Below are 24444 nucleotides of genomic sequence, written 5' to 3'. Positions count from 1 at the left end.
TCCATGTTTTTAACTGAAACCTTTTCTTAATTATTTGGGATAATGTTCAATAGAATATTTAGAATATTATTTATACTTATATTTATTATTTATATTTAGAATATATAGAACACTTTTGGATGGGGGGTGGGTACCTTTATGATGCTTGTATAACAGCATAAAATAAAATAGTACTTTTCAATTTTTTTTTATTTCTAACAGAGAAAAAAGAGTTCTTACAGAACTGCAAAAAGCTACATTGTTAACAGGGTGGCGAAAAGTACAGGATAACGTAGTGTTTTTCTGGAGGCTAAAAGTGCAAAGTGCACTTCCCTGTCAGCTACTTGACCACTTTAAATTTTTTCAACTGAGCACTCTGCAGAAAGAATGCTGCACAGAATGCTATAAAATGTGAGGCATGGTAAAAACTGTGAACAAAACTCCTCTTTTCAGTGAAAACAAACCTTAATGTTTTTTGCTGGACAGATATCATTTGTAGTAATAGATATTTAATTAGAACTTTCATATCCCTCCTTATTGTCTACCATCCTGCAGCCTCTCATTTTGGTGTTTGCTTACTCTGAGTGTTCCTCATCCTCCTTTTCACATATTTCACTTTATTCGTGGTCATTTTCTCTGTCATGCTCTCTGCCATGTCTGTACCATGATCATTTGTAGTAAAAATATTTTGAAAAAAAAGCTACTAAGAAACTCATTTCCAGTTAACGCAGTTCCTAATTTAGTCTAACTTTTAGTGGATCGAATCCAGACTCTAAACATTATCGGCCTCTTCAGAGCTTTTGTTTTGAGTGTTTAAGCCAAATTTCTGTGCAGATCAAAACACTGTGGACACACTTAATATCGATTAAACCTGATCTACAGATAAAAGTGCACTTTCTAATCAGTTTTCCCTTTTATTTGCCCGCTCCACCTCTCTGAACTACAAACACTACTAGATTAACACACACAGGTTACTGTGTATGTTTATATTTTTATTTGTTTTAATTGTACACATGTACTTTTATTCATCTGTCTTCTGTTCAGAACTGCACTCCAGAACAAATCTGAAAAGAGAAAAAATGCTTTTTATTACTGCAGTGTTTTTTTTTAATAGCATTCATTTAAATGTGACATATGTAAAACATCTGCACACTCAAATCTTTGCAAAAACGTTTTATTATATACGTTTTCAGGCAGGGACCTTCTTAAAGGCATGAAGAGGTAACAAATGAACACAAAAGTGCTAAAAGATTAAGAACAGCACGTGATTAGCCTAAATGCAGGACGTGTGTCAGTCAGTTGAGCTTGTGTCTCGACATCAATGGAATTGTAGTCCTTAATCAGTACAAGTACAGTACAAGTTAGAGACACAGTGTCCACAGAGACAACTGAGAACATTAAGCACTTCCAATATCCAAAATACACAAAGTGAATGCACAATAATAGAGATATATGTATAACCTGTGTGAACATATGGTATCAGCCATCATAAAACATAAAGCATATAGAATCCATTATAGTTTATTCATATAAAAACACCCATCTGCAAATCTTCATCAAGACCCAGTGGTTTGTAATGTACCTAAGATGTGAATCCAAACAAGTTCTCACTGGCATAACTCCGGTCGACATCACCCTCTCTACGTACAATAATCTGCTCTATGCCCGGGAACATGAGAGTGGAATTAGGATGTGAATGATTATTGAAATGACAAGTTATAGGATAATTCAGATTTTTGCATCTAGTGGAACTTTTATGTTCACTAATTCTTTGCTTGAGGGGTGGGTCGTTTTACCAACCTAATATTTATCACGTGGATGTTTCAGAAGGTAAACATTTTTTGTATTGCATGTGAAGACTCCCCTTATTGAAAATATCTTTCCAGTCCTAGGGTGTCTAAAGTCATTGCTTCTCAAAGTATTATGACACTGGGCACGGTTGCCACAAGGGTAGTTTTTTTTCACATGTAGATTTTTTTTCACATTTTTATTTTTTAGTTCTAGCACCTCAGCCAAATCTGATACCGGATGTTTTTCTCCATCATTTTTAAATAGCATTCATTTAAAAGGCGAGTCTGAGCACTTTGTCCTTACAGACACTAATACACAGTTTTAAACACATAAGTATTAGTATTAGTCAAATGTAGACAGTAATTGTGTCTAGTTGGCATGTCTGGGTAAAAACAATTACAACAATTAAAACAACAGATGGGTAAAAGTGCATGATGGGAACTAATTAGGCAGGTTTAAAACAGTAGAATGTCAATGATCCCACAGGAAAATCCACTTTTTTTCCAGGCCTTATATTTATGAAGCATCTTAGAGTAAAAGCCTATTCAAACAGAAAAAATCGATTTTTACAAAAAAAAATCTTAAAAAGGAACTCGCGCATATTAATGCCGTCTTTCACATCAAGTCTGAAACTGAGAGTCTGCGGAGCTGCTTAAAACTTTTAATTAGAGCCAGCTTGATTCACAGAATCATTTGAATGTGTTAAAAAATATGCTGACCAATCAGAGCTCCGTTGTCATGGACGCAGTCCAGGAAAGTGTGCTACAGAACAGTTCATCTTGCTTGTGGCAGAGCCCAAAGATAATGAGTGTTTCTATGTAGTGTGTACACCTTTTAGATGAGTTAAAAGAAAATTATACACATTTCTTCTTCTTCATCCTTCAGCATTCTCAGTGTTTAAAAAAACACATTGGACTTGATGTGAAGTTTCCATTGCGTTAAAAATTGCAAATGTGTTTTTCCTCCAAATCAATTAAAATTGAACAGGGTTTAAGAACAAGGTACATGGCATAATGGCATGTTTGATGTCATGGCAGTTTATATTACATGCTGATTTTTGCAAAATGTACTCTAGTTAGACCTCATCACATCAAAAATTGTGGCACTGGTCATGACAATTAACAGTAACAGTAACATAACACTCTTTTATTACTGGACACAATCTGTTATGACAACTCATGACAGCATATAACAACATTTATGGCATGGTTAGGTCAATGTCAAATAGTCATATGCATAAGTGTGGGCACCCCTGCTCAAATTACGTTTTGGTTTGTTTTATAAGTTGTTTTTAAAGTGATATATTGAGAAAAAAGAGCGTAAAATATGGCCTGTACAAAAGTTATAGGACATTTTATATTTTAACTTTTTTCCAATATGTTAAACTTAACAAATAAACTAGAAACTGTGTGCTACAATTAGCAGAAAAATGTCTTAGGTGTGTTCTCTGTAGGAGATGTGTTAGCTTATTTTTTACGTTGACCAAGTGTGTTCAAATTTTTGCATGTGACTGTTGTAGCAGTGCTCAAGTAAAGTGTTATTAGATATCTTTTTGTCTCTTAAAGTCATTCTACCTTTTTGTCCAGTTTTTTCCCCCAAAAAAATTGCATCCAGTGTGTATAGTTTTGTTGCAATGAAAAATATCTTAATATTTTGTATTTTCACGCCGTCTATTCATGTTCCATTCAGTATGTGACCTTTACTCTACACTGAAGTGTCTGATGAATTTGGGCTCAGAACTCTGATAACTGTTAAACTCACAACACCGTTAAAAATGAAAATCAACTCAGCTTAAAATGATAAGATAACTGATTACACAGCTTTTCTTGACTTAACACAGGAGTTTACTCAACTCAAACTTCTCGTTCAGTCAAGAGTTTCTTATTCTTTTAGTTCTGCTTCTTATTTTGGTAAATAATGTAGAATTTCCCCTGTACTCTTTCCAACACACAGTCCTATGGGGTGTTTTCTCCTCTTACCCACTTATGGATGACTACGTGATCTCCTGTTGGGGTGATAGTTTAGTCTGTTGCACAGCTCAGGATCACCTGAATATGCTCAGATATCGTATCCGCAAATGTTTAACACGCTGTAGAAAATATTTGTTGTATTTAATATTGAAAAGCAGCATGGTCACACGTGGTGCAACTGTCTAATGATCTAATATTTAAACATCCCAACATCAGGAGCTTGTGAGTCTGAAATCCAGCAAAGCCACAGCTGTCCATATGTGGAAGCCCAAGAGGAGATGTGATGTTAAGAGTCCCAGCTAGTGTCAAAATTGAGTGAAAAATAAATTCTGTGTTGTTTACCTAATTGAGATGCGGAACTAGAAAAAAAGAGAGTTGGGAGAACTTTTGACTGGACTAAGAAGTTTGAGTTGGGTGAACTTTAGTGTCTTCAAGTTGGGTTAACTCAGGAAAAGCAGTGTAATCACTTTCCTAATGATTTTAAGTTGAGCTGACTTCTCATTTTTACAGTGTGGGGTTTTTCAGCAGACAGTAAGAATATGGCACCATTTTGCTGTCTGGGATGGAACGTCTGTCAATCTGTCATATTTTCCCCAATTTAGATTGATTGACATCAATCTGTCAGATTTTCAGCATGTTTTCCTCAGGCAGCTGTAGAAGAAGAAGAAGAAATGCTGTTTTTTAGTCTCTCTGCCTGTCTCCCTGGAATGACTAACGGCTGGTAGAGAATACTGATGTATAGATGTTGAAGGGCAATTCCCCTGATTCTTCAACAGTTTGACATAATTAAATGGTTAAGATGTAAACAAAGTCATTCAAAGAAGTCTTATGTGAAATGATCTGCTCTAGAGAGACTTACTGAGTCGTGGTAGTGATAGGAACCAGACATCTGAACAGTTTAATGCTTGTAAAAGCTCTCTCATAGAAAGATATTATGTGAAATAGTTCTAAATACACTGCCTGCTGTCTGAGATTTGTACATCCCAGAATAAACTTACTGGAAAGTTTGATAAGACAAAGAAGGAGAGACTTAAACATTATTTGGAGAATAATTGTTTGGAGAGTAATTGTAAGTAAAAGACTTTTTGGCCCCAGACAAGATTTGACCACTAGAGCTAGTCAGGCACACTTGACCAGCCAAACCCTGCCGACTGTGTGGGAAATGGTTTGACAACTGCTATGAGACCTTTTAAACAGTGTAGACTGAAATATTATAAGCTAGGCACCAAGATATTTTAAGGCAGTTCCTTTAATATTTCAGGTTTTGAGAACACTAAGAGTTAAATGATAAATAATATAATGTAATAATCATCTGTTAATAGAAGTTATCCGCCTGAAATTAGATCACCACTTTTCAAATATGAGACATTCTGGAAATAATAATAATTTATAGTAATAATAGCAAAAAAGAAACCCTGTTCTATGCGTATGGGTGTATGTTATTAATATGTATATGTATGTATCATAGGGCATATTATGAGTGAATCAATGAAAAAGCCCCCATTAAGCGTCTTCAGTGCTTGGCCCCCTAAAGCAGTAAGGGGTTAGAATATTGAGTCTGATGGCTGCTAGAAGGTGTGAATTTAAACCCGAAGGGGACAGACGTCAGAAGGCTGTCACTTTAAATTCACAGCTTTAAATTTGCCGTGCCTTTTTAAAATGCGCGAGAGCACAGTCAGCCGGGAATGAGGGTTTTTTTTTCAGCTCTAAAAGCTGTCTCCGCTTTAAAAAGTGCTCTGCATCACCGCTAGAAAGGAGCTGTGGAGATTTCAGAGTATTTTTTTAAACCAGTTTCTGACTGTCATTCTGTACCAGACTTTTAGACCGTGACAGTTTTATTATGCCATCAGAAATGTGCTCTTTTCTGAAGTTCAACTGTCACCGACTTCAAAATATAATTCCCTTTCACACACAGTGATCAGAAGGCCTCTACCAGCAGCAGGATTGATTCCACTCGCTCCGAAGGTTGTATTCCGCTCGCTCCGAAGGTTGTAATGAGAAAGTCTCTCATTATATTTGTAGTGTAAGTTCTCATTAAGCCAAGCACGTGCTGGCGGCTGAGCTAAGTAGAAATTAATGGCCCTTTGCTCTAAAATTTAATTGGACGTTTGTCACGTTCCAAAATAACTGCAGCACTAAAAAAACAGTAAAGCAGTTCCTGTTGTGTGCTATATTCAAGAGTTCACATCCAGCTTTTACCTTTCAATGCCAAGACAAAAAAACATCTTTTTCTAATGTTTAAAGGGGGAATTCCATGATTTTTCACAATTCCTGTGTAATTTGGTCTTTAAGATATAGGCAGAGTCATTCAAAGTGGTTGATTTAAAAAGCACCATTCTAAAGTCAGAACTGTTCACAGTGGTGGTGATAAAAAAAAGCTCCCTCACAGAAAGTTATTACATGACTGTAGCAGTGTGAGGTAGATATTAAAAACTACCAAACCATAGCCAGAACAACCTCACCTTACCAAAATCCAAACAATACCAAAAACTGCCGAACCACAGCAATAACAACCTCACCTTGCCAAAAACAACCAAACCATGTGAAAAACTGCCATCCCTAGCAAGAACAACCAAACCATATCAAAAACCAAACCATACCAAAAACTACCAAACTACAGCAAGAACAACCAAACTGTAGCAAAAACAACCAAACCATACCAGAAACTGCCAAACCATAGCAAGAACAGCCAAACCTTACCAATAACCAAACCATACCAAAAACTACCGAACCACAGCAAGAACCAAACCATACCTAAAACCAAACCATAGCAAGAACAAGCAAACCATACCAAAAACACCCAAATCTTACCAAAAACTGTCAAATCATAGCAAGGATAACCAAACCATACCAAAACCTACATACCAAAGCTGCCAAACTGTAGCAAAAACAACAAAACCATACTAAAAACTGCTAAAACATAGCGAAAACAAAGTAGGTTCTGGCAAAGAATGAGGTGTCTGACCAGAAAGCATGTCTATTTTGCGGTTTAAGCAGACACAACAGGCAACATGGTGGTACAGCATAGTGAAGCGAGTGACTGGAGAAAGGTGCTGTAAGAGGATCCTCAGTCTTTCATCGTAAGGACCCTGTGGTCCGTATTTCACAGCTTTTTTCTGCGGGCACTAAAGAGGTGCTCAGATGTGTGCTGATGGTGCAAGAAAGTGGTTATTTTGTAAATATTTTGTGTACCCCCATCCTAATATTAATATTTGTAACATTGGCAATGGTAAATCAAGCCTGCTGCCTAACTAACAACATGCCCTTGGCAGTATGTCCTTGGCAACGTACTTATGTTAAAGCCATCATTTTGGAGCAGCAAAGTTTAATATAATACATTTATCTGCAAATATGAGCAAAACTGTCACATTTTACAGTCCTCCTGTCTTCCTGTGATGAAAAGAAAACCTGAATAGTGATTTCAAACTAGCAAAAAGTGCCTTTTAGTTTATTCTTCTCATTTAATAAAACAATTTCTCAACACTGCTGTTGCATTTAATTGTGCATCGAGTATCATCTAACAAAGCCCAAAATTCATACATTTTTTATTTTGTTTGAGTCCTTTTTAAACAAGCAAACTCATGAGTAGGAATATAGTTCACACTTCACTGCCCTTTTATTATGGGTTACCCCTCAGGCAGATGGCTAATGTAAAAAATGAAAATGTAGAGAAATTAGAAAATTACAGTACACTACTTATTTAATGACTTTTTGCTGTTTCAAAAACCTTGAAATATTGAAATCTTACAACACATTTAAGAAAAACCTTATTATGCACAGATTTAAAAAGTGGTAATGGGAAAAAAATATGGAACGTAACTGTTCACTGTAGCAATCTTGATTTCAAACAAGATTTTCAACTAAACGAGAAAGACAAAGACCACAGACCAGACTGACCTAACCTTTGACCCTTTTTTGTATTGTGTCCTCAGAGCGTGGAGGGAGAGCACCATGAGAAAGCAGTGGAGCTGCTGAAAGCCGCTAAGGACAGCGTGAAGTTGGTGGTTCGCTACACCCCAAAGGTCTTGGAGGAGATGGAGGCTCGCTTTGAGAAGCTCCGCACGGCCCGCAGGCGCCAGCAACAGCAGCTACTGATGCAGCAGCAGCAGCAGCAGCAAAACCTCAACACTCAGCAGAACCACATGTCGTAGGTGAGGCTTTTCATTGCTTTAAAGTGATAGTTCAGCAAAAGGTCAAGTCCACACGATTTTCCCCCATACCTCGAATTTAGTTGATCATCCAAGACGAAGTTTTAGCACTGGAGCTAATTAGCACCAAACTGCTTGCATACATCTTCACACACTTACATCAAACTGTATACATATGTCTGTGTAATTAACTTATATAGACAATATTTGTCTGTTTGAGATTATGTAACAACTCAACACGGTTTAAGGCAAGTCCATGATAGTTTAGGCATGCAGTTTGTACAGTGCTAATCAATGTACTTCCATGACTTACTTTGTAGCTTAACTGCAAAACTAAAGAAGCAAACTTCAGACACTGAACATGTCTTGGTTGATTGGCCAGATTTGGGTTAAGGGGGGGAATTGTGTAAATTAGATTTTTTGCTGAGCTATTGCTTTAATGTCCCCTGGAGGGCCCAAAGCTGGCCCTTATCCCTATGGCCAGGAGGGGGCACCAGAGGGCTTGCATGGTCTGGAGCCACACGGTGCCCGCCACCAGAAGATTATGAGAGACGTGCTGTGTTTGGCACAGAGTGCCATTGTGTTCAGCCTGTATTATGCAGTCACACTGTATGTTGATGTTTCAGCTGCAGTCAGCACTTGGCTTTGTAGGACTGATTACGTCACACAGAGGGCACATTTATATGGACATAATTACTGGACATTCATACCACAGTTAGGTCCCAGCTCACAGTGTGATCGACTGAGAGGCATTATATAAGTGCCAAGAGACCTCTGGAGTCTTGCATCATTCAGTAGTTAGCGTCATGCCCATATCAGAATCTATGGGCTGCTATCATGATATGTTTCAAAGCTAATACATTCTGCTGTAGAGACATTTATCCTCTAAATGTCACTGGATACTGAACAACGAGCCTGCTAAGGAGCCAAAATACGACTATTGCTACTTGCAGTCATTTAGCAGTTAAAATATGAAATGTTACATAGATGCTTCAAGCAAGCTAACACCATTATATACCAACCTATATACCAATCAGCCAATCAAACTGTAGCCTAAAACTGCCAAAAACACTGCTTCACACTGAGTTTACGTCAAAGAACTGCCGACCAGCAAGCTTTATCAAATCTGGTAGTTTAGAGGCTTTTGGCAGTTTTAGGCTACAGTTTGATTGGCTGATTGGTATATAATGGTGTTAGCTTGCTTGAAGCATGTATGTAACATTTCATATTTTAACTGCTAAATGACTTTGTAATTTGGAGGATCCAGTGACATTGAGGGTCAAAAATGTACACAGGACTAAACGTATTAGCTTTGGTGCATTTTAGTTCCCTACAGGACGTGACAGTGGCGATTTTAAAAAATGCCGTTTATTAGAGAAAACCAGCTTAGACCTGGAGCTCCTAATATGGGCATGACTCTGACTGCAGAATGACAATCGACTTTAGAGGTCTATATGTCCTAATAATGATAATTAATCTCTTTAAGTATCACTCTAACTTATTTGCCTGTAATCTCGCAACGACAACTAGCGGTTAAAAACTGACAGCCAGACCAAAGTAACAAGTTTTGCTATCCCTGAAAGTAAAGCTGCCAGCCCACTGGATTTTTGCTCAGCATTTTCCAGGCAGCCCACTGGTGGTTGAGCAGAGTATTAGACAAAATGCCACTTTTAATTGCTCATTTTCCCCTCATAGTCCAATTTACCCATTTTTCTTCATTTCTTTCTTTTGTTATCCTTTGTAAATTTCAGCAGCAATATCATAAATGAAGCCGGTTAAAAAGCTGTTACCAGTGTGGCACAGTGTCAGCAACAACGTTTAAAAACAAAAAAAACATTTTATATTAGGCCTAGTCATTAATTTTTTTCTCTCAATTGTTTGTGATATTATTATTACATTTGCCTTAGTTTATTTTCCAAAATAAAAGGCTGCATGCATTTGACATCTGTGTGCAGGACAACAATCTGGGTGGTCCAAGGGTGAACCAGCAGTGCAATACAGTTAGCGGGGTGCCAACTTTATCAAGCCAGCGGACTGATATATGCTTGCTATCTGGGATAGTAACCTAAACGACACAGTTCATCAGGAAATTGCTAGATTTCTGGAAGTTTTGAATATTAATACCGTTAAACTGTTTTCTTCTTGCTGTCAGCTGCTAATATTGCATTTAAATGTGTTACAGAAATGTTATGTGTCACTAGTCTCTGTTCAGTTTTTATGTCATAAATGTCTCGAGATCTAATAATAAATATGAGTAATGAAACTGTGGTATAATCACAGTAATACACTGGAGGTCAGGTGATATTGGCACTGCTGTGCTGATCTACTCAGCCTGTCAATATCTCATTGTAGAGCACTCCCTTCTCTTGTATTGTTGGATAATAGTATTTATACTGTACAAAGTTTGGACACACCTGATTGAATGTTCTTCATTCAGGCTACGTTCACATTACCGAGTTGAAGTGATGCAAATCCGATTTTTTTGCCGTATGATGATGCGGAGAGTAATGTGATGGATGTTTTAAGAGCTGTATGGACACACATCTGATCTCAGATTTGAGACACTTTTATATGTGGTCCTAGATCAGATACATATCTGACCACTGGCCATGCGACCTTAATGAGAACGCTCAGTTCAGAATTCATGTTTTTTCACCACTGCGCATGTGCCATCATTCAGTGTTAACGTGGCAGCAGCATCAAACCTGAAGTTAGAGCCAGTAAACAGTGCAAAAGCAAAGAAATCTGATCCTTTATCACCTTCGTCTTGCTGTAATAATGACCAGCTGAGAGCTGCTCAGAGCAGATGATCTTTGTGACAAAGCTTGTTCTGCTGGTCAGTTTGTTGTTCATGACGCACGTGTTCATTCACGTAACATTATTGATTACAATGTGTGCATGTGGGTCGTTTCAGGACACAGGTTCATTCACATTAATGACAGATTTGAGTCATTTACCTACACTGATGTGAAATATCAAGTTAGAAAGACTAGATCTGGGCAAAAAATCAGAATTGAGCAACACGGCTTGTAATGTCACTGTAGCCTTTGATCTAAAACACACATTAGTGGAATGACCTTCCTCGGAAATTCTTACCAGCCAATCAGGGATGTTGTGGTAAGGGAGGGCGGGTATCATATTTTGTATTTCTGACTGGAGTAATTTCCTATGAGCTCATAGGTTCATAGTTTTAATGTCTTCATTGTTATTCTTCATTTAATAAGATCAGGTTTTGAGCAGGAGCCACATGGATGGCACTTATTAAGTCAGATAGTAAGAATGTTTTGCGTCCACTTACTCTTAAACCTCTACTTCTCACTGTACATTGGTCATTTTGTGGTTGCATGGTTGATAATAATTCAAGATATCTTCAACAAAAAATATAACTACAGTTTCTCTCATCTGATATTCTGGAAAACGTTCGGTGATGCTCCATTATTGTGGAAATCAGGCACAAGATGCTAACTTCCTTCCTAATTAGGGTGACCAACAAGGGTCAAACAAACAAAACAGTGTCCCACATTTCAAAGATTGTGGGGAGATTATTAAAATATGTTTCAGCTTTCATTTTTTAAATTGTAATTTTAAATATGATTGTTGGTGGTGGAGTCAGTGGAGGATTGTCTGGCTGGAGAAAACAAAGAAAGCAATTAAATAGCTACACGCAGGCAACTGCTAATAAATAAGGAGAATTATAGGCTTTTTTAAAGGTTCTGCATATAACAAAAAGGATTAAGCCAAGTCCTGGTCTTAATTGTCTTTTATATGGTGAATCTCCAGTCAGAATCCTGTGTAGTTCAGGATTAACCTTTATCCCTGTCCAGAAAACCAATTCTCTGTGTCCAAGAAAGAGCAAACATCATTTTTTCATCCAGGCCTCAATGCCTACAACCACAGTTCAGTAGGACTGTGGATACACTAAAGCAGACAAACCTGACCCCAGAACAGACCCCGGACAGCCTATAATGAAATTGTAACCACTGCCCTGTGGAGAGGGAAAGTACAGAGCTACGCCCCCTGCTGGTTATGTTAATAATATTTTGAATCGTATTTTGACAATGATTAAAAATCACTTAAGGCTGGAAATTTTGAGACCCATTTTCTAACTGAATAAACACAGCAGCTATGAATAAGAATCATTTCAGAATAAATAATCAATTTAACTATGAACATTAAAATATGATTGAACTACAAAACACGTAGCTCACTGCCAGTGTGGCTTTGTTAAACGTGTGGTGATGCTGTCATCCATGCGACTGACTTTGTAGTCTGTTTTTGGCCTTTTACTGTCAGTGTACTCTGACAAACCTAAGATATCAATCCACTGGTCATGTTTATGTGTCTTCTTTAACTGATTAAAACTTCCCCCAGAGTAGCTGGTGAACATGCACATCCATGTTGGTCAGTAAAATAGATCAGTATGAGGAATTGGAGTTTTCTATCTCTGTATAAAATGAGCTCCATGCTGCCTTTATTGTTGGATGCACTGTGATGGTTTCTGAGAGAGCATGCTCCACATTCAGAATGCAATACACATCACCATGGAAATGCTTGTTATTGATTTGTTTCAGAGCAACAACAAAAGCCCACTGAAATGTGAAGTCTATTTCTATTCATGTGTTGAAAATATATATTACATGTGACAGTAAATGTGGCAATGAGAAATCATGTCATTGAAGGAGAAGAGTTGATTTAAAGGCTTAAATAGGTGCTTTTTTTGCATTGACCTTAAAGTGTTTTTCATTTGGAACATCAAATATTACTGAATATGGCTGCGACAAGGCAAGTCATGTTGCACAGTGTGTAATGTGTCCGTTGTAAATCTCCTTTTCGAACACAAACAGCAAATCGGACGACTTACCTTGCCTATAGGCAGTGTATATAAGGAATTCACTGGCTTTAGCAGCTTTAGCAGCATTTCCCAAAAGAAATTTCACCCCAGAGGCAGCGAAGTCTCTCTGGGTTTGAGCTGTAATCCTCTGATACTGCTGTAGGCCGTGTCGTCACGGAGAGGCTGTGTGAGAAATATTATGTAATAAAATGGAGAATGTAGCACACACACAAAGTGCACGCTCAAACAGAGCCACACACACTCACACCTCTAAAACATGGACGCAGTCATATATACACAGTGGCATACACATGTCAAATACACTGACAAAGCTCTACAGTTGATTATAAAAGCGGCCTCTATTATTAACCACCTGACAGCACAGCTTGTCAAGGCCACGTTTTAAACTCAGCCTAATGTAATACTACTAAAACTTAAAGGAGTAGTTTGGCAAAAATCCTCAATAGTCAAATCTTTTTTCTGCCCAATCTAGTCATTGCTACTTCCACATGTTTTTCCAATCTGTATACCTAAAGTATCACACACTTGCCTCAAACTGTGTCATGTTGTTGAGTAATCTCCAATAGATTGCTTATGTTGTTTTGTCCACATTTATAGATGACTATGCCACAGAGCTGAAAACAGTAGTACCTAGGGGTGTAACAATACACGTATTTTAGGTTCGGATTTCTATTCTGAGGTCAGAATTTGATTTGACTCTGATGTTTTATGTGTTAATTTTAAGTTTTTTTTGTTAATGAATGTTTATTGGTTTTTGATAATGCACAGACACATTTAGAATATGACACATGAACTGCAATGTTTTTGATTCTACAGAGCTCCAGTTCTATTGGATGTAGATTGGTTTGGCTCGGTTAAATAACAGCTCTCCAAAATAACTTTTTCAACACCTGCTGCACTGCCCAGAGTAAGCATGAAAGATCACAATCTCTAGAGTTAATAAAGCTCAACAGGTATTTGCGTATGGATGTAGCCATAGCATACACCTCGCCCCCTGCTCACTTTACTCTTACAGTTTGCACACAGATGCCTAGTTTTGATCATTTTGAGTTTTCCATGAAAGATGGCAAATGAGACACACTCAGAAAAGTTTTGAACACACGGTTTCAAATATTCTTTTTTATTTTATTATTCAATACAGGACTGAAATCATTACACCTTAAGCAATATCCAGAGTCATCACTAGAGATTTATAGATGAAAAGGGCTAAGCCTTTATAACACTATTTTTGCATTCAACTCCAGTTTTATTTGAACTGACCTGACTGGCCATCAGCAAAGCTGAAACCTCTTTTAAAGAAGTTTTCTATGTTCCATCTACAGATTGAGAAGTTAAGGGATGTAAAATTGCATTATGATTAACACTGTGTTAACTTGCTGTTAACTGATATTAACTTGCTGTAAAGTTAAGTTAAAGTTTTCAAACCGGTCCTCAGGGACCCCAGATGCTCCACATTATTTACAAGTTAGGTTGGAGCAACAATCTTGACCATCTGGGGCTTCCTAAGGACTGGTTTGAGAACCACTGCTGTGAGAGATACAAGAGCAAATAATATAAACTTATCAGTAACCTTATTTTTATCTTTTTCACTCGTTCACACATCTCACAGTCTGTGAAGTTTCCTAAAATAGTTGGCTCATCACCTAGTTAACATTGGTGTTATAAAATTAGCAGTTGGTATGGTTAGTATAGTGTAGTGGGTAACACCCCTGTCTGCCTTGTGGCAGACTGGGATTCAATCCCCTGCCTGGGCAAGCACTCTACACTATACCAATAAGAGTCCTTAGGCAAGACTCCTAACACTACCTTTACCTATCTTTGTGAAATTCACAAATTGTACATCTCTCTGGATGAAGGCATCTGCTAAATGCCTCAAATGTAAACGTTATATGGCCTGTCCCCTTTTCTGTACCTCATATAAACCTGAAGTCATGTTTATATGCTAGCTAGTTATACTGACCATAATTTGCCACAATTTTAAACTGTAGCTAGGTATCTTCACTCTGTAACTATTTACTGCTTCACTCTGTATATCGTCACTGTCCAAGGAAAACATGTATCTCCATTGTTCTCTATTTTTATTTTTCACTAAATCATTTGAACACCGCAAATGTGTGAAAATTTCATGATGAATGGACCAACTGAAATGCTTTAAAACCTTTTTTACATTGACTTACATGAAAATGAAATGAGAAATGAAAAGTATTGCCTGCACACTGCTGCAAAGTCAGACATGTCTAGCAAAGATATATATATATATATATATATATATATATATATATATATATATATTCTTTTAAACAAAAAGCCAGACACAAACCAAGCAAACATTTCAGCTTCTTGCTATCAGCACTATGAGCTGATAATAACAAGGAGCTGAAACGTTAGCTTGGTTTGTGTCTGGCTTTTTGTACTCAATTTAATGGAATAAACATATATCTCGGTTAGACTTGTCTGACTTTTCAGCAGTGTGCAGGCAATACTTTTCCCACACCATTTTCCTTCAGTTTTTTTTTACATTACACACTTTGTACATTTATGTAGCGTAATGATAATCTTCATTCTTCACATTGACTTATATTAAACATGAAGAATGTTTTTTTTTCCTTCTCCTATAAAGTTACTGTTTTGGAGATACATTGTTTTTCTTTGGACAGCAACGACATTTATTGAATTAGCTAGTGTTTTAGTAAACTTTTAGCCAGCATCTCAATTTTGCTGACTGACATCGTACTCACGTTGCAAAGTGGGCAGCAGGGATGTGGGAAGTGGGGTGCTGAGGGGGCTGCAGCACCCCCTTATTTCAGGACTGCAATTGTTAATAATAATTATAAAACAATCTGGACTTTATAGTAATTTGAGCTTAATAAAGACTGGTGTACTTGTTTAAGAGTGGAGTTGGTGTTTTATATATTTTTTAAATCTGCAGTTATATCTCCCATTCTAACAATGCTAAATTTTTAGATTTAGATTTAGCTAAGTAATAAATTTCATTTCAGGGTTAAATCTCAGTGTGTGACTGTGGGCATGACACAATCAGTTACCCTGCCAACAATTACCAACAATCTGATTGGTCACTCAGCTCATTTGCATAAAGCTTGTCCAGAATGAAAGAACAGAGAGAGGATGTGAGGCAGAGGTCTGATGTATCAGTTATATGTGTATATTCTCATCTCTTACCTCATTGCATGACACGTTCTGTTTAATGTAAAAAAAAAGTTAAAAAAAAACAAAAACGAATAAAAAGACGAATCATTTTGCATGACATAATCGCTTATGTCACATATACGCTGCTTAAAATTTCAGGAACCCCAACTTAAAACACCTTCCTGGCAGGCATAGTGGCTCTGGATTAGAGCAGCAGCTGCCTCCCCCAGGTCCTAGTGCTCTGCTATCACAGTATATTGTACTTGAATTTGGAGACGCAATAACACAGTTGAATAAACAATGCATGAATTAATGATAAAAAACTATTGATGGTATAAAGAAGTTATGTTCCTATTTAGGGTGGCTAAAGAACATTTAGTGGGTGACCAAAGAGAGTGGGAGACCCCCCTAAATCTGGCCAAGTGGTGACTCTGGAAATATCATCCAAGTCTGAATTTTGTCTGTAAACGTCAGCCTTGTGAGACTCTTTGAATCTCAACCTGATTGTCTTTTAGTGGCGCACCGACAAAGTGCCCAACGGTTGGTGAGGACATACTTTAATGAACTTCCTTTCATGAAAATACTGTTGATCTTAAAAATATATAAATAAAATAGAAAAGTATAAACCTCATTAAATGTAAACCCCTCTATAACAAGCACACATGGGTCTGTATGATGTAAAATTATTGTAAAGTCTTATAAAAGTCAGATTGCCCTATAATTATAATTTTAAGCAGTTGTATTCCTGAAATGACTTAGTGTGTTGGATTTCCCTTGAGTGAAACATTTAGGAGTCCAGCTGTTTCCTTAGCTGACAGCCAGGTTTCGCTCTTAAGTCTCTCAGCTTTTGTCCCTTCGGTGCTTTGCAGGTTGTTCCAGAAGAAGAAGAAATAGAGGATTCGGAGTGAGCTCTGCTAGAACTCAAATCCGGCGACCTGCAGCCATCCAGCAGAAGAGAAAGGAGGGTCATGCTGTTTTCCAACGAAGACCACCCCTCGTTCAGTGTACTACCTACAGCTTTACAAAGGTCGACAAACCTCTATGATCCGTGTCCTGAAACGTATACACATTGGTGCTTGGTTTTGGAAAAGACGACAGCGCGAGAGAGAGAGAGCACTTGTTTTATCTTTTCGTTGTTAACTTTTTAGTTCCTTCTCAGCCAGTTGCAAGTTGTGACCCTCTCCAAAGAAAGTCCTTCTCGTAGTTTGTGACGCCGTATTTACTTGTGTTCAACTGAATTTGTTGACAGACCTTTTTTTTTTACGTTTTCCCATTGCCACAGCTTTGTACAATAACCTCTTGACGGATTCTTCGGTGCTTGTGTCTGTGCGAAAGAAAATTGCTTTTTGTGTCAAACGTGTCCTTGATTGGATAAAAGTGAGGTATTTTATACCATATTGTAGCAAGGAATATTTTGTATAAACAAGGTAGATTTAGCAATAACACACTTAAGTTGGTTTTACATGCGTCATTGTTAAATTCTGGGGAAATTTAAAGGAATATAAAGGACACAGAAGCTTATGATGGTAGTGCTGTGGTCCTTTAAAGGATCGCTTGCCCGGAAATGCTAACATGGCTAGCAACGAGTGCAAGCTAGCAGAACAGGGAACAAAAGGCAGCAGCTAGCTTCCTAGCTATGTACTAGCTAACGGCCAACTTTTCATGCTCTGCTAAGCCCGGTTTGTTGTTAGCTATGTTAGCATTTTTAGCCAAACAATCCTTTTTATCATAAGATAGGTTCTGCCATCGACTTCATTTGCACAGAATGTCCTTAATGTATAGGCTAGCTGCAGCACCAGTGCTAATCAAAGAGGTTTCCGTTCAGAAGATGTCTGGAAACTGTGTGAACGTTATGTTACGTACAAAGTTCTAATGCAATTTTAGAAATGTGAGGAAACTATTCACAACAGAAATCTAATGAAAAGATACTCTATTTATGCTAGGTTAATATTTAATATGAAAAAGCCTATACTATAAAAACTTCCTATATTATTTATTTGAGGACGAGCAGAATGTCAAACAGATATGCGCAAACTTATATATATATATTGTGGTGGTGGTGGTGGTGGTGGTGGTGTTGGGGGGGTCATGACATAATATTTTATTATTTTTAAATGGTTATATTTTCTAGTTTGTGATCTCAGAGTTTTCAGCAGGCTATTAATTGTGATGTTACTGTATTAAAATTTACTGTATATTCTGCAACTAATAACTGACCACTTAATCTAATCAGATCACCTCCACCTCTTTCCTGTACACTGTCCACTTTTGACAATCATTCGATTAGATTTGCATTTATTGGAGTATTTTTATTTTTCCAAACCACAACACTGACACAGACAACAAGCAATCCATCCCTTATATAAATTATTGTATGTCCGCTAATATCAAAGAACCATAAGCCGCTTTTCCGCTGTATGGTACTTGCTCGACTCGACTCGACTCGACTCGACTCTACCTGACTCTACTTTCTTTTTTTTGGTTTTCCACTTGGTCAGTCTGGTACATTGTACCTGTTATCGGGTAGTATATTTGGTACCACCTCCGTTGAGGTTCCAAGCAAGTTGAGCTGACACCAGGTGACGTAAAAATGCAACAGACTACCGATTGGTTGGAGAGAATTGCTAATCATATACGCTAACGCTAGTTACCAGGTTAGCGTTCCCTCTTGCGTCGCCTTTGAACAATCAGAGTTGTTTCGTCGTCTGAAGTCTGATGTAGTATTTCCCAAACTTTCCTGGTTTTTTAGCAGTATTTTATCATGCTGCCATCCGGCTTTTCTGAACAAACAATTGTCTCTTTCACGTCTCGGTAGTTTCATGTGACGTTGCTATGATGACCAGCAACATTGAGGGGGTACTCTATCTGGAGCAGAAAACAAAGTAGCTGGTAGAGTCGAGCTGGAATGTGCTATGCAGTGGAAAAGCAGCTATAGAACAGTAAGTTGAACAGTGAATGATCAACAGTAGTCAAAGGTAGTGTTGTATCTATATTATTGTTACTTTGTTTGTTTAGTTTCCTGGTCCGAACCTGAATATTTTCTATTGTTCCTTTGCTGTTGGTAGCCTATGAGAGAAGTATTAGTAAGTACAGATGTTCTTAGTGGAAGCTGGCGATGCTGTGAAGTTTTGTTTTTGTCCCTCGATCTGCTGTATGAGCTGTTCATCTACTGACTTTTCTCCCTTTTTGTATGTTTACTTAAACACTTTTCTTACCGATGACTTGCATTTTCAAGACTGGTTAAAACTGTACTTACTATACAGAGAGACAAAAACAATACCAGGTGATATGCAATTGTTATACATATTATATTTGTATAAATAAATATATATGTCTGTGTGCACAATGCTCTCTGTTGTTCCTTATGATTCTCTGTGAACCCTGTCAAAAATGGGTAAAAAAAGATTAAGGGAGGACATTGCAAATAGTGGTTATGCATACACTTTTTTCCTCCAAATGAAACAAAGGGCATGTCTGCAACTCCAAGGTCAGCCATTGCTGAGTTTTACAGTTTGACTTTGCCATTGGCCCATAAGTGACAGCCTGAACCAATGAAATCACAATGGCCCACAAGTGACAGGCTGCACTGATAACATCGGAATAGTCCACAAGTGACAGGTTGCACTGATGACATCACAGTGGCCCATAAGTGACAGCCTGCACCACTGACATCACAAATAGCCCATAAGTGACAGCCTGCACCACTGACATCACAAATAGCCCATAAGTGACAGCCTGCACCACTGACATCACGGTGGTCACTTTACACTGGCTGCTATGTGACAGGTTACACTAATGACTTCACAGTGGCCCATAAGTGACAGTTTTAATTGGAATCACACTGAAAATTCCATCATGTAAGTGAGAAGATGTCATGGGAAAAAAAAACACTTTGAACTGCTTAAACTGTTTTTACTTTAAACTTAATATTTCAAAAATTATAAATCTAATCAGCAAGATTAATTAACTTCCCAGCCATTTTGTCAGAACCCCCTCTCTTATAGCTCCACCTTGCTGGTGTACAGACAAATAGGGACTGTAGTCTGTCTGCTAATGCACAGTTTTTGTTGAACCCCTTGAAATTACCTACACTATTGTATAAATTCATCTTAAAATATGGTCTGCTTTTTATCTTCATCAAGTTGCAATAAAGAACAAACACAATCGGTTTAAACTAATAACACAAGAAAATGTATTGTTTTTGTCTGTACTGAATACATCGATCAAACATTCACAGTGTATATTTGAAAAAGTAAGTGAACCCCTAGGCTAATGATTTCAACAAAAGTTAATTGAAGTCAGGAGTTCAATGAAATGAGATTGAAAGTGTGGGTTAGAGCTACATTGACTTAAGACTACTAAAAACTACTCAAACATTCTGAGTTTGCTATTCACAGGAAACATTTGCTGACATGAACCATACCTTGCAAAAGAAGGGATCAAAGAAGACCTATGATCAATAATTGTTGATTTGCAAACATTTGGAAAAGGTTACAAATTAATTTCAAAGAGTTTATCAATCTACAGACAAACTGTCTATACATGGAGATGATTTAGTACTGAGGCTATGCAAAAGTGAGCGCCCAGTTAAGATCACTCCAAAGGCACAACGCAGAATGCTAATTGATGTAATAAGAACTCTAGAATAGCAACTAAAGCCTTAAAGACATATTTGGAACTGGTTAACATCTCTGTTTATGAGTGTACTATAAAAATAAAACCTGCCCTTTAGAGTGGCCCAGCCAGAGCCCAGACATTAACCCCACGGAGACGCTGAGGACGACCTTGAGAGCAGTTCAACACCAGACATCTGAAGAACATGGCTGAGCTGAAGCAGTTCTGTAGGGAAGAATGGTCCAATGTTCCTCTTGAACGTTGTGCAGGTCTGATCCACAGCTACTGGAAGCGCTTGCTTGAGGTTACTGCTGCCAAAGGAGGTTCGACTAGTAACTGAATCTAAGGGTTCACTTACTTTTTCCAACAGCACTGTGAATGTTTAATTGGTGCGCACAATAAAGACATGAAAGATTATAATTGTTTGTGTGTTATTTGATTTAGCGAATCGTGTTTTTCTGTAGCTGTGACTATAATGAAGAACAGATCACATTTTATAATGAATTATTGCAGAAAAAAGGTTTGCATACTTTTTTTCGCCACTGTATATAGCAGATTTCTCATGTACTGGCATTCCCCCCTCTTATACCAAATGTAGTCAATCAGCCAAGGCAAGTTTGCTGCTTTAGTTTTGTTCAGGAGCTTCAAGGCTAACAAGTAATGGTGACACTTTATTTTTAGTGGTCCTTTTTAGATTGAACAAACACTCAAAGGACTCACAGTAACATGTCAAAAACATATGAGGGTTGGGATTAGGTTTTGGGTCGAGGTTAAGGTCAGGGTTAGGATTAGGTTTTGAGCTGAGGTTAAGGTTAGGGCCAGGGTTAGGGTTCGATTTTGGGTAAGATTGGGTAAGGTTAGGTTTTGCATAATGAAAGTAAAATATTAATAACACATCTACTTAATGTAAGTAATGAATCAACAGAACATCTACACTATATTTACTTCAGTGTATTCACTGCTACTGCTACTTCACTGATATGCTGTTGATGTGTTACTGATAATCTGTTAAGAGTTTATTAATCACAAAAGAACTCTCCAAATAAAGTGTTAACCAAGTAATGAATTAGCATGGTGCTAACTGCATGCCTAAATCGTCAAACACATGTCTCACACTCTGTCATGTTGTTAAGTAAGTTCAAATAGACTTGCTTAAATGTCCTCTGGCACGGTATGACACTTCTTTGTCTACTTTTATAGATAACAGCATGCCACACAGTAGTAGCAGCTATCTTGAAGTCTGAGTATTTGTTTTTTAACCCTCTTTATAATGTTAATAGTTAAATTACTTATTAGATTAGTCCAGGTGAGGCCAATACTGAGACTTAAACCAACACTCACTGGACCTTGAGAATGAGGAGTTAATTTCTGAGGCACTGCAGTGAGGCATTAAAACCCATATGAAATCTGATATATGACCATATATGTACATATATTGTTAAGGGTTATATATTTCAAAATAAATGGTCATATATGTAGTGTACATATATGTAAGTATCAAATACTGAACATACATGCATTATATATGGATCATACATGTGTGTCTAATAGGTGGGTGGGTGAATACATGCAGAAAATATGGATTATACATACAATGTAGGTTCAATATCTTTCTGATACAAACACCAAAAGATTTTTAAAGCAAAAAAATCAAAATGAAAAGCAAAAAAATATGTAAATAATGTTTTCTATCATGACTTTACACATATGTGTTTGTACATGTTGCAATAAACGTCCCATATATGAATATGGCTAATTTCAAAAAAGTTGGCATATATGTCACATATATGTCCACAAAGGACAAAATCTAAGTTAGATATAAGAGAAGTTCTTATATGCTAATATATGTCGCATATATTTGACGTGTATATTCCCATGTCAGATTTCTGTATGGAAATACATCAGCATGTTAACTCTTTCCCTGAGAAACTGAATAAACATGCCTAATGCAGAAAAGAGAGAAGTATAAGTAGATTTCAGTTTTACATTTCGCAGCAGAATAATTACTACTGCATATGTTAATGGTAAAATGTGTTCAGTGTAGCGACATATGTTGATTGAGTTGGATTAAGCACTTTAGTATTCCAATATCTCAATTCTGCTATCAGAGGAATCAGGGCTTGCTATTTTATTTTTTTTTTTACCAGATTCATTTTCTGATATGAACTGAAGTGTGTGATATTTTAACGCCTCATTAGGCTTCCATCTTCTCTAATCTACTAACTGGAGTGCTGATACCAATTCAAGGTCTCAAGTGACACTGAAACTAAAGAAATGAAAACAGTGGGACAGTTTAAAACCTTTTGCAGAAGCTTTCAAAGTAAACCCAGCTACCTTTTCACCTCAGTTTTTTTGCTACTACTTGTCTCAGAATGATGTTTTAGGCCGCACTAAAACCAATAAGACTCCTTCCCACGTTTCCCACACCTCCTTTGGGTTTGAGAAACACAGTTTAGGTCACGCCCGAATGACCTTTCGGCTTTTGTTCGTGAGGCTGAATGCTAAATGTTAAAGCTGTTATTTCTCCCACCTCATTCTAATGTCTGGGTTGTTTTGTGATTCATTGTACAGTATACAGAAGATGCTGCAGTATAATGCTGTGCAATCTGTGTAGGCTCATGAAATGACAGACAAATAAACAAATACTAGCAGAGTGGGTGTAGTGCATAGAGAATGCAGGCTGTGTCCACCCGGTGGCCAAAACTAGTACTGCATGTTTTATGATTAATGTTTCTGATGTTGCCAGTGGCAATTAAGCAACTTGACTGAGCATGAAAGTATGTAATTAAGACAATTTCCACTAGCCAATGAGTTTCAGTTCTTGAAAGAAAAGATCTTCTCTCTGGCTGATATATGGCTACACAAACGACAGATGGAACTAGAAGAGGCAAACTTCTAGAAATTACTAGCTTGAGTACATAAGAACATAACTCAAAGTACATAACTAGTTGGAAAGCAAGAAGTTTGGTTGAAGCTGGAAAATTCAAGGGGTTCCAAAATGAATTACTTTTAATGGGAGAATGGAGAAAATGAATGATAGTAGGTAGGTGTTAGTGATAATTCCTGTAGAGGAGAGTAGTTTAGTGTTCACTGTACTGTTTCTTAAGCTAGATGGAGCCTGTGGATGATTGGCAGGCTGATCTGATGACATCACAAAGGCCTATAAGTTCCAGAGTGCACAGCTAACATCCCAATAACCTGTAAGTCACAGGCTGCTCTGATGACATCACAACAGACCATACTTGACAGGCTGCACTGATGAGACCACAATGAACTACAAGTGACAGGCTACAGTGATGGCATCACAATAGCTCATCATCAATAGGTTGCATAGATGACGTCACAATGACACAAGTGACAAACTGCACTGATAACTTTATAATGACCCATGAATGACGGGCTGCACCTGGTGATGTCACAACAGCCCAAAAATGACCGGCTGCACTGATGACATCACTATGGCCCATAGATATCAGGCTACTCTAATGACATTGCAATAGCCCATGAGTGACAAGCTTCGCAGATGACATCACAATGGCCTATAATCAACAGGCTGCACAGATGACATCACAATGACTTATAAGTGACAGTCTGCGCTGATGACATCATAATGTCCCAAAGTCAAGGACTGGCTGCATTGATGACATCACAGCGGCCTGTGAATGACAGGCTGCACTGAACATTTCACCGTGTAAATATATGGTAAGAATAGTACATCTAATCTGTACTATTTAAAAAACTACAAGAAAAATCAACATGAAAAGCAAAAGCAATCAACTCCTCTATAGTAAGAAGACTTGGCTTTGGTGGCTGTATCTTACAAGCTGTTGAAGAAGTGGAGAAGAACAAGAAGCAGAGAAGCAAGATGATGGAGAAAACAGCAAACTGGTGGCTTTTTTAGGCTAATGTAACAAGTGCAACTCCACTGTGGAAAATGCCTCAG

At 37.6% G+C, this 24444-nt stretch overlaps 1 protein-coding gene across 2 annotated transcripts in view; it reads left to right on the top strand.

Annotated features, from left to right (window-relative positions):
• The window catches only part of lin7a (lin-7 homolog A (C. elegans)), an 84954-nt gene extending 65726 nt beyond the window's left edge, over window positions 1–19228 (top strand). The window contains exons 5-6 of one of the 2 annotated variants that reach the window (XM_036577200.1): window positions 7673–7887; window positions 16757–19228. In XM_036577200.1, coding sequence (XP_036433093.1) covers window positions 7673–7887; window positions 16757–16781 — 240 coding nt within the window. In that variant the 3' untranslated portion in view covers window positions 16782–19228. Of the gene's footprint in view, window positions 1–7672; window positions 7892–16756 lie in introns of both variants that reach the window. The other variant, XM_036577201.1, reaches the window with a different exon arrangement.
• Window positions 19229–24444: the final 5216 nt, after the last annotated feature.

Source organism: Colossoma macropomum, unplaced genomic scaffold (assembly GCF_904425465.1).
Source record: "Colossoma macropomum unplaced genomic scaffold, Colossoma_macropomum, whole genome shotgun sequence".
In the NCBI taxonomy this organism is placed as follows: Eukaryota; Metazoa; Chordata; class Actinopteri; order Characiformes; family Serrasalmidae; genus Colossoma; species Colossoma macropomum.
This window is presented reverse-complemented; position numbering and strand designations above follow the sequence as displayed.